Below are 27910 nucleotides of genomic sequence, written 5' to 3'. Positions count from 1 at the left end.
CTCCATCGGCATCTTCTGGAAACAACAGTCGTGGTCGAGGCTATCCAAGTAGTTCCCGTGGCAGAGGCGGTCGTTCATACCACTCCAATCGTGGTGCCAATCGACCTGTGTATCAAGTCTGTGGCAGAGCTGGTCATATCGCTCTCAAATGTTACCATCGATTCGATCTTAGTTATCAAGGTGAGGGTAGCTCCACTCAAACTGATTCTGTTACTGATGAGTCTCAGGCTCTTCTTGCTACTGCTAGAGTTGTTGGAGATCCGAATTGGTACCTGGACAGTGGGGCGTCGCACCATGTTATTTCTGATGTCTCCAAACTCAGTGACAAGATTTATTACAAAGGAAAAGGCAAGTTAACAGTAGGTAATGGCACATCTCTCCCTATTCTTGCTATTGGATCTTGTGTTCTTGTTTCCTCTCGTCTCTTAGTCTTACATCAAGTCTTACATGTTCCTGCCATTCATATAAACCTTATCAGCATTTCTAAATTCACTCTTGATAATAATGTTCATGTTCACTTTCATGAATCTTCTTGTTTTGTCGTGGATAAGGTCACAAGGACGATCCTTCTGCAGGGCACCCTTAGTCAAGGACTTTACAAGCTATCCATCATTTCCCTAACAATCTGCCTGAGTACTCATCCATCAACCCTACCTATCCTTCTTCAAATGTAACTCTCTGTAGCCCCGAGCCATGTAATAAAACCAGATGTAATTTCGCTTCTTTGTTTTGTAAAGAATCCAATAGGATAACTGCTTTATGGCACAATCGATTAGGCCATCCATCTCATGTAATTCTCAATAAAGTTTTACAATCGATCAATGCAAAATGTTCAAAATCTGATGTATCTTTCTGTGATGCCTGTCAATTTGGCAAAAACCATCTTATGCATTTTGTAAGCTCTCAAATTAAAACAACAAAACCCCTTCAACTCATACACTCGGATGTATGGGGACCTTCACCTTATCCTACACCAGAAGGATATCGCTATTACATTTTGTTTGTTGATGATTTTACTAAATATAGCTGGATCTATCCCATGAAAACCAAAACTGATGCTTACAATATTTTCGTTACATATAAGACCTTTGTAGAACATCAACTTGACACTAAAATTAAAGGTCTCCAAACAGATTGGGGGGGGAGGGGGGGGGGGGGGGGTTATAGGAAATTACAGCCTCTACTACAAAAACTAGGGATCCTTTTTAGACATCCATGCCCCCATACTCACCAACAACAAGGTAGAGTAGAGAGAAAACATTGCCATGTTACTGAAATGGGACTAACCATGCTTGCTCAAGCCAACATGCCTCTAAAATTTTGGTGGGAAGCTTTTGTTTCTGCTGTGTTTCTTATAAATCGACTTCCTACAATTGTTAATAACTCTAAATCTCCTTTTGAAACTCTTTACAATATCATACCCGATTACACCTTTCTTAAAACTTTTGGTTGTGCATGTTTCCCATTTCTAAGATCTTACAATAACCACAAGTTTGAGTTCAAAACTGCAAAATGTGTATTTCTTGGCTATAGTCCTTTCCATAAAGGCTATAGGTGTCTCCATCCTACAGGCCGTATCTACATTGCTCGGAGTGTAAATTTTAATGAGGTTAAGTTTCCCTATTCTACTCTTTTCCCACACCAGCAGCCCGCCCCTACCTCTGTTCCTAATAATCTTTTAGCACCAGCCTTTTTTTTTCCTGTGTCACCATGTCAACCAACTGCTACTGCATCATCTGTTCCAATTCAGTTTGGGTCTTTAAATCTCAGTTCATATTCCTCTCCTTCTCTCACTCATCCTCGATCTCCTAGTTCCTCTTCTATGTCACCCAATAATCCTAATACTCAGGCTGTCTCCTCTGACCAAAATACTTTCCTTGTGATAGATCCTGAGATTGCCATGCATGTTGTCAATGTGCCTCCATCTCCACCTCAGGTGCCTCAAGGTCACCATATGCAAACCAGATCAAAATCTGGCATATCCAAACCAAAGGTTTACCTTGTTACTGCTTCCCCAAATTCAGATTATGCAGTACCAACCTCTGTAAAGCAGGCTCTTACTTTGCCTCAGTGGAAATCGGCTATGGATAATGAATATGGTGCGTTGGTTCATAAAGGGACATGGACTTTGGTTCCCCCTACAGCTGACATGAATGTTCTCACAAACAAATGGGTGTATCGTATAAAATTTAATGCAGATGGCACTATACAAAAGTTCAAAGCCCGACCGGTAGCAAGGGGATTCCAGCAAACTCCTGGTCTGGATTTTCAAGACACCTACAGTCCAGTCATCAAAGCCTCCACTATACGGGTAATCTTCTCTCTAGCAGTCACATTTGGTTGGGATATTCAACAGCTTGATGTTAATAATGCATTTTTAAATGGTGATTTACAACAACAAGTCTATATGAAGCAACCAGCTGGTTATGAAGATAAGTCTAAGCCTCATTATGTCTGTCATCTGCACAAGTCTCTTTACGGCTTAAAACAAGCACCTAGAGCATGGTTTGACAAGCTCAAACTTGCTCTTATCACTTGGGGATTCAAACAGTCTGTATCTGATACATCCTTGTTTTACACAAGAAAAAATAATACTGTCTTACTGGTTTTGATCTATGTGGATGACTTGTTGATCACAGGGGGTAATTCCGATGACATTTCTCAGCTTATTACTGATCTTAATACAGATTTTTCTCTAAAATCTCTTGGTTCTGTCAGCTATTTTCTTGGTTTTGAAGCTTACAGAAATGTTTCAGGTCTATATTTGACTTTGCTTGCTAAAACAAGTTTTGAAGATGCCAAATCATGTGACACACCTATGATTTTGGCTAATAAACTTGCTTTAGGTGACATCACTCCCTTTGATAAGCCATAATTGTATAGAAGCACTATAGGTGCCCTTCAATATTTAACATTTACCAGACCTGATCTAGCTTATTCAGTAAATAAGCTCAGTCAATTTTTGAAGGCTCCAACTGTTAATCACTGGACTGCATGTAAACGAGTTCTGAGATACATCAAGGGTACTCCGCATCTTGGTCTTCACTTTAAGCCGTCTACTGTTCTGGATCTTGAAGCATATTCTGATGCCGATTGGGCTTCAAGTTTAGATGACCGAAAGTCTACCAGTGGATTTTGTCTATTCTTAGGTGGAAATTTAGTCAATTGGAGTTCTAGAAAACAAAGGACTGTGGCCCGATCAAGTACCGAGTCAGAATACAGGGCCCTTGCTTCAACAGCTACTGAATTGGTCTGGATTAGTTCTCTGCTTGGAGAACTTGGCATCTTATTACATAAACATCCTCCTGTGTTGTGGTGTGACAATCAGAGTGCTCAAGCTCTTGCTCTGAATCCAGTTTTCTATTCTCGAACAAAGCATATCGAGCTTGATGTCCATTACATTCGCGAATAAATTGCAGACCGAAAACTGGAAGTTTGCTATATTCCCACGGCTGATCAAACTGCAGATTTTTTTACTAAACCTCTGTCTTCTCCACGATTTCAGTTTCTTTGTAACAAGCTACATTTGGCTCATTCCAAATATAGCTTGAGGGGGGTGTTAGTGAAGGATAATAGCTCAGTTAGTTTGTTAATAGTTTAGTCAGTTTGTTAGTCCAGCTGTGCGTTAGGAGAGAGTTTGTTAATCTTCACAACTGGTTTTTCTTTCTCTAACTGATTCAGTTACTCAATTGTATTCCTTCTTGAATATATAAAACAGTTTGAGCTCTTGTTTTTACACAAGCTCATTTTCATCAATTCTCTTTCTCAACTATATTATTTAAATATTATACATCTTTTATTAATTTCAAATATATAATAATGAGGAAAGAGAAGAAAGTGAGAAATGAGGGAGAAGAGATATATTATTGAAAAAATATTTTAAGGATAATAATAACAATATCTTAATATAGAGAAGACACTTTAGCATAAGGTAAAAAGATATTAAAATAGAGTATTCATTGGAGTATTTTTTTTAATCTCTTATCCATTGTGAGTAATCTAGTAATTGAGATAAATAACTGTACATTCAAAATTCGATGATAACATATTTTATTTACTTGATAATTAATGTATAAACAAAAGCTCCTTTAAAAAAAAAAAAAAAAGGTAATTAAGTATAAATTTTGTTTTCCTAACGTCACTTGTCATATCATATTTGAGATTTAATTCATTTGTGGCTTATTTTTCTTGCCACAAAATTTGTGCAAGAGAATAACTAGCAAGTGTAAAAAGACTTATTTAATGATTTTTTTTAAAAAAAAGTCAAAGCTTCAACACATTGATATTTTTCATATATATTTTATTTAATTGACTACTTGTTCGATGTCAAATGAGAGTAGTATATTTGGTTTAATTTATTTTGACTAAAAGATACAGCTGAAGCTATGATATATGAGTAAATAAAAAGCAATTCTTAATTACTCTTCAGTCTTCTCTTCTCTAGTTCTCTTATATAATCAATTAGTGATCCATGTTCTGCATTAATTTTTGTGCTTTCCCTATCTTAATGGGAATGGAAGAAGAAGAAGAAGAAAGAGTTCCCATAAGAACACATTTATCTTAATGGTGGTGATGAAAATGAAGCAAATATTTCATTAAAAAAAGGGGACCAGCTGACTAAAGAAAGAGATTGATGAGATCCTCTAAACCATGTATATTAATGGACACGTGAAAATCACATAAAAAAATAAAAATGTGACCTAATTTTATAATGTATATAAATTATACTCTAAAGTAGCTTTATATAAATTATAAAATACAATATAATGTTTTCATTTTAGTTAACCCAAGATTTGGACTATCCACAGGGGAGTTAGAACATCTTAATGTTAGCCATTATTTTTTGAGTTAGATGAGATGAGTGATCTACGCAATGATGTGAAACAAACCCAACTACCAAACTCACCATTTCATTAAATATATATATATTCAATTATTTTTCATTTTCATTTTTGTTTTCCAAATGCACCTTTTGAAACGATTCCTAGTATATTCTGCGAATTTGGCCTTTAAATATGTTGTATAGGAAAACAACAGTAAAATGTCGGCAAGTACAACGAAAATTAGCTAGATTTATTTGTCAGTGATGTGATTTAGGGACTGTGGTGTTAGGTTTGAGTTTATGGGAGGAGATTTAGAGATATTTAGATTAAAAGAAAGTAAAATTCTAATGTTTAAAATTATTAATATTATTTACTCACTTGAAAACATAAATTCTTTTATCATTCAAAATAAATTTAACTATTAACATTTTCATTCTCACTAAATTAAACTCCGTACCAAACACTTTAAGGTATTACAATAATTTGTTATTTCTAAATTCATCCCCAAATAATTCATCTTATCATTATTCACCCATTTTTCCACCTTAATTAATAACCCTTACACTGAGCAAATGCGATTCACGTTGGAATATATAAATATATATAATATTTTCCTGCTAAACAAACACTTGCTTAAAGTGGGAGCGTCCTGGAGTGAATCATGATTATATTAGGGGATAGTGGGTCTGCTTTTTTCAAATCAGGCCAAATTGTTCAATTATGAATAAACATCACCATTATTGTTATCAATACAATAATGCACTTGAAAAAAATAAAATGAATCATCACAACCTGGACATTATTGAAACTTAAATTCAATTCAAACTCTTAATTAAATCACCCTTCTTTTTTTTTTTTTTTTTTTGTTACCAAGTAAAACAAAATTGACTTCGCCAGAAAACTTTTATTTACATGCACAAAATTTCACCAAAAACAAAGTTTTCTCAACCAAAAAGAAAAATATCAAACACTTGTGTTATCTTACAGTGGATGCAACCGAATGAGCCCAAAACTTGAGTTGATCTTTCATGTCGATTTCACTACCAGTTTCAGTTAACTTCCAATTCATCAATGGAGATTTCTCCTTCTTTCTTTTAATATCCAAAACATCCCAAGCCTCAGATAAATAAGGCCTCGAAACCGAACTCCCTTGATCATGATCTTTTCCTCTGTTATTGGGTCCAATAACGTCACTTTGTTTTTTCTCTGCAAATCTCTGTAAGCCAGGGATAATAGAAATCAGGTTCGAATTTCTACACTCCTCCTCAGTAAAAACAAAACCCAGATCCATAAACCCTTTAAGCTCCTCAAACTCAAGGTCAGACAAGCTTTTACTACTGGCCCCAAGTTTTCTCCTCCTCATCCTTTTCTTGACTTTCTTGTTGACCGCAGCTACTACTGCTACTTTATGATCTTCGTCTTGTTTCTCAGTAGTAGTTGAGCTGTAATTACTTCCTTCCTCTTCTGAAAAATCTCTCACTTCTTTTCCAGAGATAATGGTTTGAAGCTTTGGCATGTTGAGATTGAGAACTGAGCTTGGAGAGAACTGAGAATCAGAGAAGAAACTCCCTTTGGATGATGAGTACTCTAAAAGATGCTCACTTTGTGATCTTACGTTGAGATGGTTTGGGAATGGAGAAAATGAAAGATGGTGGTCATGGTCTTGTGAAGATAAAGATTCTTGGATCATCATCAGATCTTCTGGGAAAATTTGTTCTTCTTGATCATGATCAAAATCTTCAGATGGGTTTGTTTTTGAAGTAGGAGTAGTAGTAGTCTTTGTCATGGTACTAAAACATGAGGATGATCCAAACCAGATTGAATCAAAGAGGTTTAGTACTTCATCTGCAGCCATTTTTTGTTTTGGGGTTGGCGTATTGAGAATTATGAGACTAAGAAGATATGCACTGGAACAAGTAGTCTAGGTAGATAGAGTTGTGGTGCTCTGTGCCACTTTAAAGATAAGGATTTATATGTAAGTAGTCATTTCAAATACATATTGGTTACTTGTCCTAATTGCCCCTCATATTAGGCTATATTTCACAATTATTAATACGTGTGTAAATATTATATTTGATAAAAAAAATTTCCACGTTTCCTACGATGTGGAATTTTTTGTTGATATTCACTTTATTTCACTCGTTTTATATTATCAAATATAACAAATATATAACAGCTGTCAAATGGGAAATGGTCAATAAGAGTGACGTGTTTGTATTAATATTTTTGTAATTAATTAGTTTTGATTCAATTCAACTAATAAAATGTGATTCAGATTGTAAATGTGTATAATGGATTGGTAACTCTAATTTATAGCCAATTATATTTTGTTTTCTAGCATTTGGGTCACCTAATACAGAACCGTTAAGTGGTCGTATAGAGGATCTGAGGTAATCTCTAGTCAAAGGACTATATATAGGACCTTTTTTGTATTCAACTACTCAATTTTGACAAAATGAACAATATTATGAAAACTCACATGGCACAAAGTGACAATTATATCGCACTTAAAAAAATTCACTTTGAAGATTTTACAATTTTTTCATAATTAATATCCTAATGGGTTGGTGGTATAAATATCTACTATCTATATCTCTATATAGTATACACAAAATATATAAAAAATTTATATTCACTAATATAACATATCTTTACATTAATTTAATGCCGAATCTATTAAGTTAAAAATACTTACGATAATGTGTAAAGAAAGTAATTTTTTCTTGTGGGAGGGACCTATCCTTCCTTAATAATAGGATTAGGATGAAGTCGCACTCCTCAGTCCCATCTTTGCCCCTAATAGAATTGTTTTTGTTTTTATTTTATTTTTGTTTTATTACATGATTATATATTGTAATAAATATTTTAATTTTAAACAATACATACATTTCTAATTTATAATTTAGTTATTAATATGCTTATATATATTGAGTTATTTTAATTTTTATTCATTTTATATCTTATTAAAATTGGATCCGATGAAGATTTTCAATTACCACCCACCGAGAGTTAGGGATAAGGCGACAAGAATGGGAAAGGGACAGGACTAACATGGAGGAGAAGGAATGGGAAGAAGGGAGAGTATAATCATATTGATCCCACTTGATAAAAGAGGACGATTAATAAATAAATTCCATAAAAATGGTAGTCTGTTTCAAGTGAGACTTGTTGCTAACTACCAAACTTCTTAGTGTAGAAAAAAAGTGAGAACTCATACAGACCAACCAATTATTTATCTTCATATCCGTAAACATATATGAAAGTCTCTCTCTTCCAATAACATACTACATATTCTTCCAACTTTGAAATATTTTACTATCACCAAGTCATTTTTGGTAATTAGTAAATATGATAGGTTAAGTAAAAAATGTTTGGTTGGAGTTAATGAAAATGGAGGAATGAGAATGAGAAAATAAATATGATTTGAATTGAATGAAAAAAATTGTTAAAAAATGATTAAATTTTTTTCAATCTTGCATTTGAATGGTATTTTCTTTAATTTTCAAATAGAATAGTCATTATATACTAAAATAGTAGAAAAATTATTTCATTGGAATGCTATTCCAATACTCTAAGGTAATATTTGGTTATAAATAAAAAATTGAATAGTAATAGTAGGGGTAATTGGAATGGAATAGAATGAGATTTCCATTTTTTTGTTTGATAGATTTATTGGAATCATGAATAAAAATTATTATATTTGGTACGTTATGAAATGTAATATAATTTATATGAGTTTGACCAAATTACTCTTACTCTTACAAATGATTATATATATATTTTTACAAATTACCATTATCGTATGTTAATTTTTTTTTCATATACCAAATTACTATTTTTATTCTAAATGATATTTTTGACCAAATAACAAATTACTATTTTATTTGATTTAATTATTAAAAATAATAAAATTACAACAAAATATATAGTATAAATGAATAACCATACTAACGTACAAAATAAACAACAAAATTGTACAAAATAACTAGCAAGTGGGTAGTATCTCATTGAGCTTTATTATTAAATTTATATATATACTAGATATAAGTAATTATTTTAGTTTTATTTATAAAATTTATTAATTATTTTTATTAAATTTATATTAATGTCGTATAAATTTTAAATAAATATTCTATTTTAGTTAAATAAGTTATTTATTTTTGTTTAGGTTTATATTTGTTCTAGTTTTTAAATTTGGGGGTAATAACGACCGTTATATATAAAAATATTTTATTAAATATAAGAATATTCTGTTAAAATTAACATTAAAAAAATAAAAAACCGTTAAAAAAAATTTATGTTATCTATACACTTCTTTTATATAGAAGAGATATATTTATATTTATATTAAACCTTTGATAACATAACTTAATTATTTGAACACAATCATAATTAAAGAAAGGAAAACACAAGGGGCAAATAAAACACAATGTCAAAAGCAACGGAAAGGAATAACCTTTCAACTAATTTAATTTAGGAAAAATTAATATACCCAATAATTACAATTCCATTAGAATCGACTTTCAGATTGCAACTAGCCAACTAAATATGTGAACGGGCTACCTTTGGAAAACTAACTTCATTCCAACATCCATTCAATCAAACCAAGCATTGCCTAAAATGCAACCAAATAAAATAATAAAATGAAAATTGTATTATTTTTTTATATTTTATTCTATTACTCCCAATAAAACATCACCTAATATTCTAACAAATCACTCTTATATTATCACGATGAGATGAGAAGTTGAGATCCTTTTTATATTGATATTATTTTTTAATTAGTGGCAAGTTATAGGTAGTTGAAAACAAGGGACTGTTTGGTAAGTGGGAAATTGGCTCCTCGAATCTTCAGATGCTCACGCTTTAGAAGTATGACGAGTCATTGTCTATATATTGTCCTATGCTTCTCTCTCTCATTTCTTTATAATTTTCTGATATGCCCTACGTAAATAGGATTTTTTTTTTTAAAAAAAAAAATAAGTAATGTAGGAGGATTTGTTCTTTTTTCAAAATTCCCAAATTGCCCATCCCTACCATTTAAATATTTTTTTTTTTATTAATTACGGATGGAAAATTAGTCGGCATCGGCATGTCTATATGATGCTCATATTTACGTCTTCATAGTATGAGTGTAATTATTGTTGCTTTATTTATGAGCAACTTTGTAGCATAATTAATTTTTTTAATTGGAATTAGCCATATTACTTTATATGGATATAGACGGTAATAATACTTAAAAATTTTCAAAAATTATATTTTAATACTCAATTTTTTTCGGTAATAATACATAAATCTACAATTTTTGTGCAATCGTTAGTACTAACTGTTAAGTGTCCGTTAAGTATCCACGTGACACATTTTAATACTCGTAAAGTTAAGTATTAAAGTGTAACTTTATAAATGATTTGTGTATTATCGCCGCCAGTATCCCTAAATTGTTTAAATACTATAAAAATCATTTTAAATTTTAAAAAATATAAAAGATTATTAGAAACTAATTAATAAAACTAAAATTTGCAAATTCGAAACAACCCATATTAAAATTAAAACTCAAAATCATCCAAAAATCTATATTATTAATTAGTTTTTATTAATCTTTTAGATTTTTTAAAGTTTAAAATGATTTTTATAATATTTAAATAATTCTAATAATTTACTCTAAAATCATCCTAAAATACATATATGTCACGTGGATACTTAACGAGCAGTTAATGGTGAGTACTAATGGTTGCACCAAAATTGTAGATTTAAGTATTACCGCAAAAAAAAGTTGAGTATTAAAGTATAACTTTTGAAAATATTTGGGTATTATCGCCGAAAATTAGACTAATAAAAATGTGTCACGTAGATACTTAACATGACGGTGATTACTAACGGATGCACCAGAATTATAGATTTAGGTATTATTACCGCCAAAAAAAATATTTGGCTATTAAAATGCAACTTTTGAAAAAAATTAAGTATTATCGCCGTCATTATCCCTACTTTATATTTGTGTCAATTTAGTCCTTACTGATAGGAATGTTTATGTTTTTGTTATATAAAGAAATTATAACCCAATTTTTTTTATATGACGTTGTATATTGTATTTATTATAACAAATATCCCATCAATTTTTAAGAAAATCTAATTAATTTACGATACTCAAAATAAGGTTCAAACACTCAATTTAATGTGTATTTTTTTTATACGCCTACAATTAACTATTTTGAACTCTAGTTTTCGACATTGTAAATTATTTAGAATTTTTTAAAATTAATTGGGTGTCACTATAACTATAATATACATTATCATAAAAAAATTTAAATTATAATTTCTATATATACCGAAAACAGAAATATCCACACCTACTGATCTAAATCTAATAGCTATTTTTCCCTATTATTTTACTTCTTGGTGGTAGGGACTAATGTTTTGTATAAAGAATGTCTTTAATATTTTATTGGAAATAATTTTAAACTAATAAAAGTGATACATTTTATTTTTGTCATTATATGAAAATTAAATGTTTATGATTAGTGTCTAAGTCGATACTATAGTAAAAATAATAATAATAAAAAATACAAAATATCTCATAAGGGTCCCAAATCCCAATATATACAATTATTAATTGATAATTGATACTACTGCGACATCATGTAATTATAAAGCTAAATGCTATTAGTGACCAACATAATAAGGAGTAATATTGAATTCTACTTATTTGAATTTAATAAGTATTTTGAAATATTGTTAACTAATTAAAAAGTATCACTTCATGTTGTATTAGACAACTTAAGTTACTAAATTACAACAATCAATTATAAATTATATGCAATTAAAGAAAATAAGTCAATAAGTGGTGGAGCCCGTCTGCTTTGCAAGGAGAACAAAATAGAGGGAAAATAAAAAAAGTATTTTAATAAGAATAATGGGATATTAAAAAAGAATAATTTTTATAGGAAAATAACTAAAATTACATTTAAAATTATATTAGAAAAAAATATCAAATGGCTTGCGGCTGCTCTGAAGTCAATCATATCAATAGAAATTTAATAATAGTTTAATTATATTATTACTCATGAATGACTATGACTAGGCCGTGAGGATACTAGATATTTTTTTACTATTTTTTAGTCTTTTTAATTAAGGTTTGACCGTTTGTAAGGTTTTTCAATTATATTTTAAAGGCTCCTCCACTTTTTTATTTTTAAATATATATTAAGTTTAACTAGTCTATTAAGGCTCAACTAGTGCTTAAATTAACATATAAGAAAGAATAACAACCACTCTTGTTAAATCCATAGATTTATGTTGGTCTAGTTTAGGTTGTAAAACAAAATTATATTTAGATAATACCTGATAGAAATATAGGCTAAGAAAATAAATCAAGCAATTATAAAAAGAAAATAGTAAGAGAGAAAGGAAATTTTTTTTTTTTTTTTGGCTGAAGTATTAAATACAAATCCCAGAACAGAAAAGCCAAATATATTATCAAGAGCTCCAGTCGAATATATTAAACAGTCACGTTCTTGTTCAAAATATTTAGAAATAGAAAAAAAATAATATATAAAATAAGGCACTATGACATTATTAGCTGTTTATGTTAATCATTGTCAATCAATCACGTGAAAAAGTGTCAAAATCTTTTTTTTATTTGTATTAATGTTAGTTAAGACTTTCCAAGTTGCACCAACGTATGATATGAGAGCATGCAAATCACGTGATTTTCTGTTCACATTATTATACATTATATTATATGTGAAAACAATGAATCAAATCAATTTCCGGCCCCTTAGAGATTTATTTTTGGATTATACTATCTCTATTTTCATATGTCTCAAATAAACATTTAGTCATTTTTAGTTTTTAGATCAAAATACATCTCCACCATCCAAAATGTTAAAAGAGGATCCTATGTTTTATGCTTGAAAGAAAAATGAATTGAAAAAAGAAATTAGTGTTTATTAACCAACTTAATACAATGTTTAAGACCCTAAAATAAAACTATCTATTTTTTCGGCTACTAATAAATATGATAATTTTTTTAAATATATATTAAGTTATTAAAATGAAGGATATTTGGATCATTTTAAAAAAGAATTATATTATAAGTTTCCCTTAACACCAACCAGCCAAGCATCATGTACACAAACATATATACAAGTTGAAATTAAACAAGAATAACAAAAGAAAGCACACTGAGATTTTATAGAGGTTCAACTCCCTTGAATAAGTTTACGTCTTCTTTTGAACTCTCCTTGAAGAACTCAGTCTTGCCCAATATATATATAAATATATCAATGAAGAAGTTACAAGCCAAGGCAGCAACACAGCTCAGTTCTCACTACAGAACTCTCTTTCTCTCACTCAAGTATCAATCTCTCAATTACAAAAATGAACCGACTAAACAATAACAAAGGGCCAGAGCCCTTTATATAGAGGAAAAAATCAAAAGGGAATATAAAAATGCTTTTACTAAAAAAAAAAAAGGTGTATACTTTTTTGGACCTTGTGTTTTATCACATTACTTGTTTGGATCCTGTGTTTTGATAAATTACTTTTTGGACCCTGTGTTTTATAAAATGGTTAAAATAGAACCCTAAACTCGATTTTGGTCAATGATTTCTCAACTAAAATCACAAATAATTTACCAAACTAACAATTCATAACAAAAATGAAATCATTCTGCTTAAAAATTGTATTGTTATATTCAATTTTTTCTTCATCAAAATTGAGTTTAGGGTTCTATTTTAAACATTTTACAAAGCATAGGGTCCAAAAAGTAATTTGTCAAAACACAGGGTCTAAACAGGTAATGAGATAAAACACAGGGTCCAAAAAAATATAAATCCAAAAAAAAATCCAGTTGGAACTCTGTTTTAATACCATGGTGACGTTTAGTTGCTAAACAAAAATGGAATGGAAATGAATAAAATTTTGATTCTTTTGTTTGGATGAGACCATGTGAAATCATTAATTGAATAAATATTATTATATTTGGTATAGTACGAAATAAAATAAAATAAAATGAAATTTATATTATTTTCACCAATATATTATTCCCCTACTTTTATAAATAATTTATTTATCAAACTATTATTATTTTTTAATATTAATATATTTTTATTATATACCAAATTATTATTTTTATTTTAAATCATAATTTTTATTTTATTATATTACCCTTATATATAAAATTATTTTGTAGAAATAAGTATAATAAAATATCATTAATGCTTAAAAATTGTACTTAATTAAATGAATTTTTTTAATTTTTTTTTTTTTAAATTCATAAATTTTAATTTTATTTTAAATCTTAGTATTATATATATATATATATCAATTTTAATAGTTTGTAATTGATGTTATATTTTAAATAATTTAAATTTTTAATCTGAACTTTTTTTAAAAATAAGTATATATTATATACTTATATAATTTAATCATATAATACATATATATAATTACATATACTATTTATCTTGTTTTTATAATTTTCTAAAAAATAATGTACAATTTTTAAATTTTTTTCACGTTAACACATTTTCATATACATTTGTAATTTTTAAAATAAATATTTGATCATTACTTAAGAATATAAAATCTATAATTTTTAATACAAACATTATTATCTATTTATATATGTCAATATATGTGATGTGCACAAAAGAAAGAAAAAAAAGATAAGAGGCAATGCATCAAAGGCTAATTTAGGCATGCATCAAATTCCTACACATTTGACCCACATATATTGGAGTACTATAAAAGTGGCTTATAGTCATTTTTTAGCTAATCTTCATAAAATTAAACTCCAATGATGATCTAAAATATGTATCAAATTTAGCACATGCTAAAAATTATGTCAAATTTGGCACAAAAGATAGCATAGGCCAAATTTGGCCCACAATAAATATTATATTTTTTAATTACTTATTTGCCACTTATTAATACAAATTATTAATTTTTAATTTATCTTTAAATAAAATAATTAATTATTTTTTATATATTTTCAATAAACATTAATAACTATATTAACTTTTTTAACTAGTTTGTACTTTTAGTATTGGAGTAGAAATACAAAAAATGGGCAAAATATTTCATTGAGACATATTTTAGACAAAATTTAGCATAAATTATAGATCATCCATTAAAAATGTTCTTATTACATCATATTTAATTCAATTACTCTTGTGAATCACTTTTCCATTGGAAAGAGTTTTCCAATTTTATTTTACAAACCAAACACATGAATGAAGACTTTTGGTATTCCATTCATTTCATTCAAGCCAACCAAACATTATCCATTTGTTTAAAAATGACACATTCGAGACACGTGAGTGCCCGAATTAAGAGCTGAACTAACAAGAATTAAATTGACAAAACATCTTTACATAATTATATATTTTTTAAGGCGCCATTTATATATAAAAATAATAATACAAAAAGAAATACTAAAATATTATTTAAGCAAAATAAATATAGTAATATATGTTTCTATAGTTGTTAAAAAAAATAAAAAATTCTATAGAATGACAGCGTTAGGAGGCTAGAGCGGGCAATGCTCTCTCTCTCTCTTTTTCTTTTATAAAAAAATCTATACATTTATTGATATTCCACAAAAGCAAAATAAAATGGAACGAAATTACCGAACAATATTTTCTGGCTGAGTCGCGGATAAAGTCGCTCTCTTTAAGACGTTTCGCGGCTCTGCCCCAAGTGTGCACGGCAGTCTATCAACCACGCCGTCCCCAGGATAAAACAGCCTCTGTACGAATCCTCCCTGCACCGAGAGGATCGTTCTTATACACCCTTTATAAAAAATTGCTCTCAGAAAATTCTCGTAGAACCCAGTAAGAACAAAAGGAGCTCTCTGTTTGTATATATTATTTCCAAAATGGTTCTATCTTACTTATACACAGAAAAATCCCCAAAACGTCTAAAAACGTTTTTCTAATAAATCAGAGGAGGATTAAATGACTAAAACGTAAAATAAAAACCGTTTTTTGTTTTATTAAAGTGAACGTTTAAAATTTAAATAAAAAAGGGATAAACGTTTAGATACCTTGTTAAAAAAATAAAACTTAAAAACGACACCACACCACACCCACCCACCAGCCAGCTCAGCTCGGTCGGACGGGCGGCGGCGCGCGCGCGTGTGTGGTGGTCAAGTGTGTAAGTCCTCACCCATTTGCACAAAACTGGGTACCCCTTGGGGCACATCCCAAGTCATTGCATTTGCAATATATATACACTCTATGAAGAGTGTTCCAAATCCATGTGGGACTTTTCCCATATCACACACAACTCTAATGTATCACTTTTTAATAATTCATTTAAAAGGTTCCAACAATCCCCCACTTGAATTTTTAAAAATATTTTCTCGAGCAATTTCAGAATCTATAAGATTGTGCATAAACAAATGTATCTTTCGATTTGAACATTTGCGTAGTGAATACGATTTAGATTATACTAGAGTGACACGTAGTCTTGAACTCTATTTCTAACATTGTACCACGCACCAACCTTTCAAGGGTGTAATAAAAAAAGCCCGTGCGTTAATGGCCATGCACGTCTATCCCATTATAGTGAATGCTCTAGAAATTTTGCCCAAATTCCATAGGAAGCGGCCCCACTTCCACATTCACATAGGTGAGTCTATCAAGAGTACTCCTGTAGCTCGGTACTCCACTCCACATAGAGTATAGATCTCATTAAGAGTTTCTATTAACTCATCCTCTCATCGCTTCAGGAATTCATGCTTCTATTTGCTTTAATGGAAATAGCATGATTCAACTCATATCACTTCACAACTTGTTATTACCCATTGAACCTAGTTCTTGGGATCTCCAGTCTTTAGGTTGGGTTACCATCATGAGTGATTCATCATTCTAAGGGCAATAGTCCCATTCCCTTCGATGTTTTAAGGACTTTCTCTCTAGCTAATCCTTTCGTCAAAGGATCTGCTAGGTTATCATCAGTGCGTACATGATCCACTCTAATAGCTCCTGTTGAGAGAAACTCTCTAACAGTACTATGCTTACGACGTATCTGTCGTCTCTTACCATTGTAATAACGGTTCTGAATTTTTGCAATAGCCGCGGTACTATCGCAGTGGATCAACACAGCTGGTATCGGTTTTTCCCATAAAGGGATCTCAGCTAGCAGGCTTCTCAGCCAACCTGCTTCTTCACTAGCTGTAGCTAGTGCTATCATTTCTGACTCCATGGTGGACTGTGCCAAAATAGTCTGTTTCTTAGATTTCCAAGAAACAGCTCCACCAGCTATACTAAAGATATAGCCACTTGTTGCTTTGGAGTCATCAGAAAGAGAGTTCCAGTCTGCATCACTATAACCTTCGAGAACAGCTGGAAACTTCTGATAATGTAATCCAAGGTTCATGGTTCTCTTTAGGTATCTCATGACCCTTTCAATAGCATGCCAATGCTCTATACTAGGTCTGCTAGTAAACCTGCACAATAATCCCACGACATAGGCAATGTCGGGTCTCGTACAATCAGTGGCATATCGAAGACTGCCAATGATGCTCGCATAGTCAGATTGTCTTACACTGTCACCAGTGTTCTTAAATAACTTTACACTTGGATCATATGGTGTGCAAGCAGGTTTACAATCAAAGTAATTGTATTTCTTTAGAATCTTCTCAATATAGTGAGATTGATCCAAAGAAATTCCCTTTTCTGACCTAGTAATCTTAATACCAAGGATTACATTCGCTTCTTCGAGGTCCTTCATATCAAAGTTAGCACACAACAGAGATTTCACAACATTCACAGCATGGATATTCGAACCAAATATGAGCAAGTCATCCACATATAGACATACAATAGTGCAAATGTCATTATCAGATTTATAATAGATGCATTTGTCACTTTCATTTACTTTAAATCTATGTGAGATAACTAAATTGTCAAATTTCTCATGCCATTGCTTAGGTGCCTGCTTAAGACCATACAGAGATTTATCTAACTTGCAAACCTTATGTTCCTGGCCATGGATCACAAACCCTTCCGGTTGATCCATATAGATTTCTTCTTCTAATTCACCATTCAAAAAAGCAGTCTTAACATCCATTTGGTGAACAACTAGATTGTGAATTGCAGCTAGGGAAATCAAAACTCTAATGGATGTTATTCTCGTAACGGGTGAAAAGGTGTCAAAGAAATCTATGTTTTCTCTCTGCCTAAAACCCTTGGCTACCAAACGAGCCTTGTATTTTTCAACAGTACCATCGGGTTTCAATTTCTTTTTCAAGATCCACTTACAACCTATAGGCTTACAACCAGGAGGTAAATCAACTAAGTGCCACGTTTTGTTAGACTCAAGAGACTCCATCTCATCATTTATTGCTTCTTGCCAGAGGTCAGCATCTAGAGAGCACAAGGCTTCTTGGAGGTTAGCAGGATCCTCCTCTAATGTATAGACACAGAAATCAGAACCATAATCTTTAGCAACTCTAGTTCTCTTACTTCTCCTAGGTTCTGATTCTCTATCCTCAATATGTTCATTATTCCTAATCACAGGAATGTTGCTAGTAGATGCGCCCCCACTATTTCTCAATTTAAAAGGGAATCTATGTTCATAAAAATCAGCATCATTTGATTCCACAATAACATGCGCATTTAAATCATAGAACCTATATGCCTTACTATTCATTGCATATCCGATAAATACACATTCATAGGCTCTACTTGCTAGTTTAATTCTCTTAGGATCAGGAATACGAACATAAGCCAGACAACCCTAAGTTCTAAAATAAGACAGGTTAGGTTGCCTATTTTTCAAGATCTCATAAGGTGAAACTTTACTTTTAGACTTAGGAACTCTATTAAGCACATAACAAACAGTCAAAAGAATTTCACCCCACCAATGAGATGCAGCACCAGAATTCAATAAAATAGCCACAACAGATTCAGTAAAAGTTCGATTCTTCCTTTCAGCTTTACCGTTCATTTCCGGTGAATATGGTGCAGTGGTTTCGTGTACAATGCCATGTGAATTATAAAACTCAACAAACATGTTTGAATCATATTCAGTTCCTCTATCACTACGAAACCTTTTAATTTTCTTATTGAATTGATTCTCAATTTCAGTTACAAATCATTTGAACATGTCAAGCGCATCACTTTTATTTTTCATCAAGTACACATAAGTAAAGTCAGAACAATCATCAATAAAAGTGATAAAATAACGTTTACCATTCCTAGTTAACGTTCCGTCAAGTTCACAAATATCTGAATGAATTAAATCTAGTGGCTCAGATTCTCTAGTAACAGACTTATGAGGAGTCTTAGTTATTTTTGCTTGACTACAAAAATCACATTTTTCAAAATCGTTTTCTGACACTTTAGGAATCAGTCCTATGTTACTCATGTTCTTAATAATGCGCTTATTAACATGACAAAGTCTAGCATGCCAACCATTAAAATCACACAACATATAAGCAGAAGGAGAAACTTTATTGGATTCAACATTTAACTTAAACATACCATCAGTAGCATAACCCTTCCCAACAAAAATACCATTCTTAGTGATGGTGTACAAATCAGCCCTAATAGTTTGAGTAAACCCAGCCTTATTAAGCAGAAAACCAGAAACCAGATTCTTTCTCATCTCAGGAGTATGCATTACATCTTTCAGTAATAAAGTCTTTCCTGAGGTAAACTTAAGCTCCACATTTCCCATCCCAGCAACAATAGTGGTGTGGGAATCTCCTAACAGCACTTTCTTATCATCAGCAGCAGTGTATGTTTTAAACATAGCACGATCATAGCAGACATGGCGAGAAGCGCCAGTGTCTACCCACCACCCATCTGATCCACCAATAAGGTTGATCTCAGAAATCATAGCTATAAAAGCTTCTTCAGTCAAGTTAGCCTGCGGAGCAGTGCTTGGCTTGTTCCTACACTTACGTGCCATATGACCTGGCTTGTTACAAACGTAACAAAGGAATTGTCCAGAGTCATTCTGTTTAGGTGGAGGCTGCTGCCTTCCATGTTGGTTCCTGTTATGGTTCCAATTCTGATTGATGTTTCGAGGATTGTGCTGGTTGTTGCGGTTGGAATTTGAATTCGCGTTGCAGTTGGAATTTGAATTCGAGTTGCGGTTCTGATTCTTAAAGGTTTTGCCATTTGGCTTCAGAATCGCAGGTGTGGGCTTCTTAGGGATGCTGTTAGAGACAACAAGCACCTCTTCTTTATGGTCTTGTTTCCTTGCTTCCTCCTCGATACGAAGGCGGGTGATCAAACTTTCTAAGGAAAATTCCTTAGTCTTATGCCTGAGAACATTTTTAAAGTCCTTCCAAGAAGGAGGTAATTTGTCAATTAAAACAGCAACTTGAAACTGTTCATCAAGGGCCATACCTTCTGAGATAATCTCATGAGCAATTTTCTGAATTTCGTGAGATTGGGCCTCCACAGATTTATCATCAACCATCTGATACTTCAGGTAGCGACTAACAGCGTATTTTTTAGTCCCCGCCTCCTCTGTCATATTTCTTTTGCAGCGCCTCCCAAATCTCCTTTGCTGACTTGTCTGAGTTATAATAGTCATAAAGATCATCAGATAAACCGTTAAGAATAAAATTCTTACATAGGAAATCGTTTTCCACCCAGGAGTCCAAGTCCTTCTGTTGCTTCTCACGTTCAGTCTGATTGTCCTTGTCGGTCGAGGCTTCAGAGCAGTGAGCACAAACGCCACCTTCTTCATGGTCAGATAAAAAAGCATCTTTTTCCAACGCTTAAAGTGCAAACCCTCAAAGCGAAATGGCTTGTTAATATCAACAGAGGTAGAACCAGAAAATTCATCGGTCGCAGCCATAGCAGAACAGAACGTCTTAAAATTGATATTCCACAAAAGCAAAATAAAATGGAACGAAATTACCGAACAATATTTTTTGGCTGAGTCGCGGACAAAGTCGCTCTCTTTAAGACGTTTCGCGGCTCTGCCCCAAGTGTGCATGGCAGTCTATCAACCACGCCGTCCCCAGGATAAAACAGCCTTTGTACGAATCCTCCCTGCACCGAGAGGATCGTTCTTGTACACCCTTTATAAAAAATTGCTCTCAGAAAATTCTCGTAGAACCCAGAACCCAATAAGAACAAAAGGAGCTCTCTGTTTGTATATATTATTTCCAAAATGGTTCTATCTTACTTATACACAGAAAAATCCCCAAAACGTCTAAAAACGTTTTTCTAATAAATCAGAGGAGGATTAAATGGCTAAAACGTTTATCTTAATTAAAATAAAAACCGTTTTTTGTTTTATTAAAGTGAACGTTTAAAATTTAAATAAAAAAGGGATAAACGTTTAGATACCTTGTTAAAAAAATAAAACTTAAAAACCACACCCCACCCAGCTCAGTCGGACGGCGGCGCGCGCGCGTGTGTGGTGGTCAAGTGTGTGAGTCCTCACCCATTCGCACAAAACAGGGTACCCCTTGGGGCACACCCCAAGTCATTGCATTTGCAATATATATACACTCTATGAAGAGTGTTCCAAATCCATGTGGGACTTTTCCCATATCACACACAACTCTAATGTATTACTTTTTAATAATTCATTTAAAAGGTTCCAACATTTATAAATATTAATATAATATTTATAAAAAAAGCTTAGGTTCTTCTTAATTAATTATGAGGGTTGTTATTTGACTTTTTAAAGTCTCTAGCACCAGAGATATTTCATAATTTGATAATGATACTCTATAATACTTATTAAATTTAAATATGTGAGATCTGATATTGAATTGCATCAATAACAATATGTCACCAGGCCACTTAACAATTCTCATTAATTGTGGAGTAGCCTTATTGATGCTATTCACGTAAAAGGGTTTCTTTCTTCTACCAGTACTTCTAGAGCAATTTTGTATTCTCTGTAATACTATATTTGTAAAGTACATAATTTTATGTTATACTAAAATGTTACTCAAAAAATAAGAAAAAAAAATCTGCTTTTTTCTTTCTTTTTATAACAAATTGAGTCAACTATGAATCCTCATTTAATCGGACATGTTGGATTCCGAAAATGAAGGAGGCTTTAGGGTTTGTGTTAATAATGTTCATATTGCTACTACTTAATTAATCTATTAATGAAGCTTTGTTCTTCACTATAATTAATTTAAAGCAACTCTAGTCTAAAAATGACCATTTATTGTAATAGGTGTACACATTATCTATGGTAAAAAATTGTTACAATGATCCTACACATTAATTTTAATCAATAATTATAATTTTTTATTTAAAAAAAGAAGAGAGATAGAATTGGCAACATTGCCACGGTCAATTTTGGCGTGCAACTTTCTTAGAATAGGTCTCAAAAAATATCTTGGGGACCCAATGAATGACAACTTCTCAAGCTACTAGGTAACCATTAATCTCATATTTCTACTTATAACTTAGTCAATTTTTCCTTAAATATGTTCTGTTTTTTTAATCTTTAACCAATGTTGCTTCTGTTTCTTGTGCTTTGTAAACAAGGTTTTGGAAATATTCAAATCTTTGATTGAATTAGAATCAAATAACTAGCTAAAGGAAGTTGCCTTAATTAGCGCATTGTAACATAAATTCAATGGTGTCAAATGTGGGTCTACTGACTATATAGTTAATTTATACAATATATGTATATATATGTGGATAAATTGGATATTCTTTTTCTATACCAGTATACTACACATGCATATTATATATATTTATATTTATATAACGTGTTTCATACATAAATTTCATAATAATTAGTCTCGTGATCTCATTATCATTGAATATTATATATTATATTTATACTATATATTCTCTATGCTTGATATTTTCAAACACTGGTTTAGAAAATTAAGGCTGCTATCAATGTGAATATTATCAATAATGGGCCTCCACTATGTAAAATGAATAAATCAAGTCTTTTTTTTTTTAGAACTTTACAAAATAATGAAAAAATAAATTATTTTATATATTTATGGGAATAAACTTATACCACAAAATATGATAATTCTAGTAAAAAAAAAAATTTTGAATATGAAAATCTTACAAAACACTATGAACAAAATACCATAAACAAAAATACACACTCTCTCTTACTTTCTTCTCTCTCTCCATCTCTCGCGTATCTTTCACTCACTCTCTCCATTTTCTCTCACAACATTGGTAGCCAACCATTTTCTCTCACAACAATGAGAGCTTTCTCACACCGGCAAATGGACGACTTACCTCCGACGCCATCTCCGATTTTTCTTCTTCTTCTTCTTTATGTTCTTCTGCGTATTCTTCGTTATTTTAGATTATTTTTTTCAGATCTGATTTTTTTTTCCAAATCTGTCTAAGTAACCAGTTATTGTCACGATCTTGTTTTGTTTTCAGATATGAGTTTTTTGTGGACCTAGCAATAAGAGCATCTCGAACGTAGTGCCAAAAAATTAGTGCAATGTTATATGTAGCATATCTTGCAAAATGTATAACTAAAATGATGTTCCAAAAAATGTGTCAAATTTGGCCCAAAATATAGCATGAGTCAAGTTTGGCTCATCAATAAATACTACGTTTTTATTTACCATATTGATACTAAATATTATAATTAAGTAGTTGATAATTAATGACCAACCATATATCATTTTTTTATTTTTTTAATAACAAATTTCTTGGAGTATGTTACACCCAAATTTCGAAATCGTCATAAATGAGCCTCGAAATGTAGGCTCGTAAAGTGTAAGCTCGAAAATATTGAGTAAGGGTTCAACACTTATATAAATTAAGATGTTTCTTGATTTGTTCCAATTGGCGACAGAGCACCAAATAAGAAGGTTCGAGCTTAGGCATCAAGCTCGAAAGGATGGATCTTCTCCGAAGTCTGAGTGCAATTCGAACCTTCATTGCAAACTCGAAGAGATTGATCTCCGATGGTTAGGCTTGATGAAATCACTGGCTAAGGATGAGGCTAACCAGAATGACGAGCTCGTGATGTTGGTCGATCTCGAAAGTGTGTAAATTGTATGTTCGAGGTTGATAATCTAGTCTGAATGCAATTGCTGTTAGGAAATCCTTATTCCTTGGGAATTTGTTGTAATTTGATAGTAAATCCCGATTATCATGGGATATTACATTATTAATATATTTAATTATATGTATTTCAAATTTGAATTGTAACTTCCTAAAATAAAAGGAAAGATATATATATATATATTTTGTAAGTAAGTAAAATTTATTTATAGAAAGAACACCAATACAACCTATAACCTCCCAAAAAAGGGAAACCCAACCAATACAGAAACTAACAGCTGCTATACAATTAAATCCTCAAACCAAATTTTATCTGATTCTGAAATTATATTTTTCACAAAATTATACCCTCTATTCTTAACATCCATTTTAATATGCCTAACTGTACAATCAATACTCTGTACTTTATCCTCCCATAAGGCAAGATTTCTAACCCTCCACAAGTGATATATAGTTGCCGCTAAACCAGAAGCGAACATCCACCTTCTGAAGCGAGACAGATGTTTTCCTCTGGCAATCCATCTCAGTAGCTCATGTATGTTCTCAGCATTCGAGAGCCATCCCAGCCAGAGCTTAACTGCCATAATGCATTTCTTGCTGATATTTTATTAACTAGTTAATAAAAGGAAAGATATTTTATTAACTAGTTTATAAATAGACTGGAGAATTTCATTTGTAGAGAGGCGGAATTTGATACTAATAATACTCTGCTAAATTGCTTTGTAAAAGCTTTAAGAGAATTCCACCACTTAATAATATTGACTCGTGGACTATGCAGATTTTAACTGCTGAACCACGTAAAATCCTGATTGTTCAGATTTATTTTCTTAATTCTGTGTTTAGTGCTCTTCAAATTTAAGTTGACGAAAAACAGCGTCAACACAGTACATAATTTGGATAATAAAAAAAAATACATTTTTGCATGTTCTCAATAAATATTAAATAAATTATTGACTTTTTGTATTAATTTTTATCTTGTGCTAAATTTAGCACAAAATCTACATCTTGCATTGGAGATGGTCTAACTAGTTACCTTATTTAATCTCATTCTTTATGGTTGTTTTTAAATCTGATTTTGTTTTTCATATCTGGTTTTCTTTATAAAACTACCTAAGTAACGAGTTACTGTCACAATTTTATTTTATTTTCAGATCTGAGTTTTTTGTGGACCTAGCTGTAATCAATTACCTTATTTAATCTCTTTCTTCAAGGTTATGTTTAAATCTAATTTTATTTTTCAGATATGGTTTTCTTTATAAAACTACCTAAGTAACTAGTTACCTTCTTCGATCTTCTTGGTTATTTTCATATCTTTTTTTTTTTTTTTTCTGATGTAGTTGTTTTTATTTTTAAGATTTGGCTAAGTAACCAGTTACCAATTAATTGTTATTTTGATAGGGGTATCAAGTTACCACCTTCTTCTTCTTTTACTTCTCAGATTAATTTTTTATTTTTTAAGTTTTTTTTTCTAGGTTTGGCATAGTAACTAGTTATCAATCAATTATTTTAATAGGGGTAACCAGTTACCTTCTTCTTCTTCTTTATTGGTTATATTCTGATATGTTTTTTTTTCCAAATCTGACAATAATCAATTACAATTCATTCGAGTACTTGCCATGGTAGTTAAAATTGATAGTGGTAACTGGTTACCACCACATTACTAAAAAATCTAAGAAAAAAATTATGGTGGTAATCGATTATTATTTAAAATGAAATTAAATGTCATATATACACGTCTAACAATAATCCAAAACATCCATATGTATAATGAACGTAACCCAGACATAATAACAATAATAATATATCCACATATATATATATATATAAATGTGTAATGTTTTATAATCTTATATTTATTCTATATAAAAAGTGTGTAGATAATGAATTTTTTTTGTTTTAATGGTTTTTTATTTTTTCCGTTAACTTTAACAGAATATTATTGTAAACATGATTTAAACTTAAATAAAATTAAATAAATAAATAATTACACAAATTAAAATATGATATTTTTTAGATATTTTACAATAATAATTATTTAAAAATAATAAGACCATATATTTAATAACTTAAATAAAATTTAATTAAACTGAAACTTAATATTATATTAAACATATAATATATAATCTTTTATTTTCACTGCCAAATTTAAAAACTATAACAAACATAAACTTAAATAAAAATAAATAAATTAATTAAAATAGAATATTTTAAAGATATTTTATGATAATTCAAATAATTAAATCATATTTATTTAAAAATAATAAAAACATAGATATCATTTTTTTTATCTTATAAAATTGTGTGATAATTTATTTTTTATCAAGTGATTAGAGTTTTTTTCTTCATCAAATTCACCAAAGGACATTGTGAGATACATTAGAAACTAAAAATAATTTATGCATGTATATTACTATCTACACTATAACTTTTTCTATTTCTATTATTAATTTCTTTTTAATTATTATTGTATTTTATATATATGTTATATAGCTATGTGAATATATATCTATGTCAACGTTGTGCTTAGATGTCATATATGTAGAGATTATTGATATATAAATTTATATATACTATAGAATTATAATGCATTCTCTTATATATATATTTAAAAAAATAATGAACCAATTTTTATTAAAATTATAGACAATGTTTATAACATTAAAACTAAACAAACGTATATAATATATGTATATATATATAAATAATAATAACAATATTATATGTATATATAATAGAAGAAACTATGTAGTTTTATGTATACGATTATTATTAATCTAAATATAATAAAGAAATATAGTAATAAAAATATTCATAAAAGTAATTAAAAAAAATCAATATTGAAGTTTTTTATTAAGTATATGGTATATTTAATAAAATTACAAAAATATGGGGAAAAATCCTATAAAATGAAAACAAATAAATTATGCCATACAAATTTTTTCAAAAAAAAAATCTCATATTTCATGTAATTTTTTTTTTTTTTATATATAGTTAATTAAGCTTTTGTTTGCATATATATTCCTTTTATTACTTATACGAATATAGTAAAACAAAAAGAGGAAGGTCAGCCTCTTTGATGCCACATATGCATGGGTAATACAAAGATTAAGATTATTTGTTTATTAATAAAAATTAAATGAAGAGTTTCAAATATAAAAATATGAATGTAATAATTTGAATAATGCAGTGGCCAAACCAGACACGAGACCATATACTTTATTTTTTGAGATAAGAGTATTTTATTTATTAATAAAAATCTACCATGAATCTTAATTATAGAATAAATAAATAAATAACAACTCAATTATATTTGCATTAAAGGTGGATCTTCTTCAATGATGTCCTAATTCTTCAAGATGATTTGGGGGCAAGGGAAGCATATTAAAAGTAAATAGCCAACTGATAATTTTTCCATAGAAAAAAAAAAAAGAAAGAAAGAAATTGATAACAAAAAATCAAAGAAGGAACTCATTAAAATATGCGAAAAATTAATTGAGTGGTGAACAATAAAGAACAAAAAAACACTAAAAAAAATTATGGTTATTTTGAAAGCTTTTAACAAAAGATAGTATTTTGCAACACAGTTCGTTGAATCAGTAACTAATTAAGAGGGTCGTCATATAATATTAGGTTAGGGGTGAGCAAAGTATATTATAGACAGGGACAGAGCTAGTTATGATCCCCTCCTAATCAAATATTTAAATAAATATTCTAATAAAATTGAAGAAAATAAATATTCTAATATTCTAGTTTAAAAATTTTAATTCATAAATAGCAGCCAACCTACTACACCGCATTGTGTAGAGTAATTATTATTTTTATTTAATTCTGCAATGTAAATTGATTTCCAGTTTCGACTATAAAACATATCAGTAATGAATAGCAACGACGAATGCAACATAATTTTCACAATTCTATTAAAAAGAAAAACAAGGCGTGATTTCGTTGATTTTCTCATAACAGAAAATTAAATCAACCCAATCTCTAATTTCAGCAAAATAATCAAGGTAAACACATTTACAATTGATATTAAGTTGAATATTGAATGACACAGTAACTTGTTACCATTTTCTTAAATTTTAGAGTGGTAACTAG

The 27910-nt window shown here is 30.4% G+C and overlaps 1 protein-coding gene across 1 annotated transcript; it reads right to left on the bottom strand.

Moving 5' to 3' along the window:
* Positions 1–5622: 5622 nt before the first annotated feature.
* LOC133817352 (uncharacterized) lies at positions 5623–6777 on the bottom strand. The gene has a single exon (XM_062249849.1). It carries the CDS (start codon positions 6676–6678, stop codon positions 5800–5802), a length of 879 nt encoding a protein of 292 aa, XP_062105833.1. The 5' UTR covers positions 6679–6777; the 3' UTR covers positions 5623–5799.
* Between the last annotated feature and the right edge of the window lie 21133 nt (positions 6778–27910).

This window comes from Humulus lupulus, chromosome 2 (assembly GCF_963169125.1).
Source record: "Humulus lupulus chromosome 2, drHumLupu1.1, whole genome shotgun sequence".
In the NCBI taxonomy this organism is placed as follows: Eukaryota; Viridiplantae; Streptophyta; class Magnoliopsida; order Rosales; family Cannabaceae; genus Humulus; species Humulus lupulus.
The sequence above is the reverse complement of the archived record's forward strand: the minus strand, read 5'-3'. Positions and strand labels throughout refer to the sequence as shown.

What these genes read in the sequence shown, in the direction of transcription:
- LOC133817352 (XM_062249849.1), bottom strand. Translation starts at nt 6,678, where the DNA reads ATGGCTGCAGATGAAGTACTAAACCTCTTTGATTCAATCTGGTTTGGA.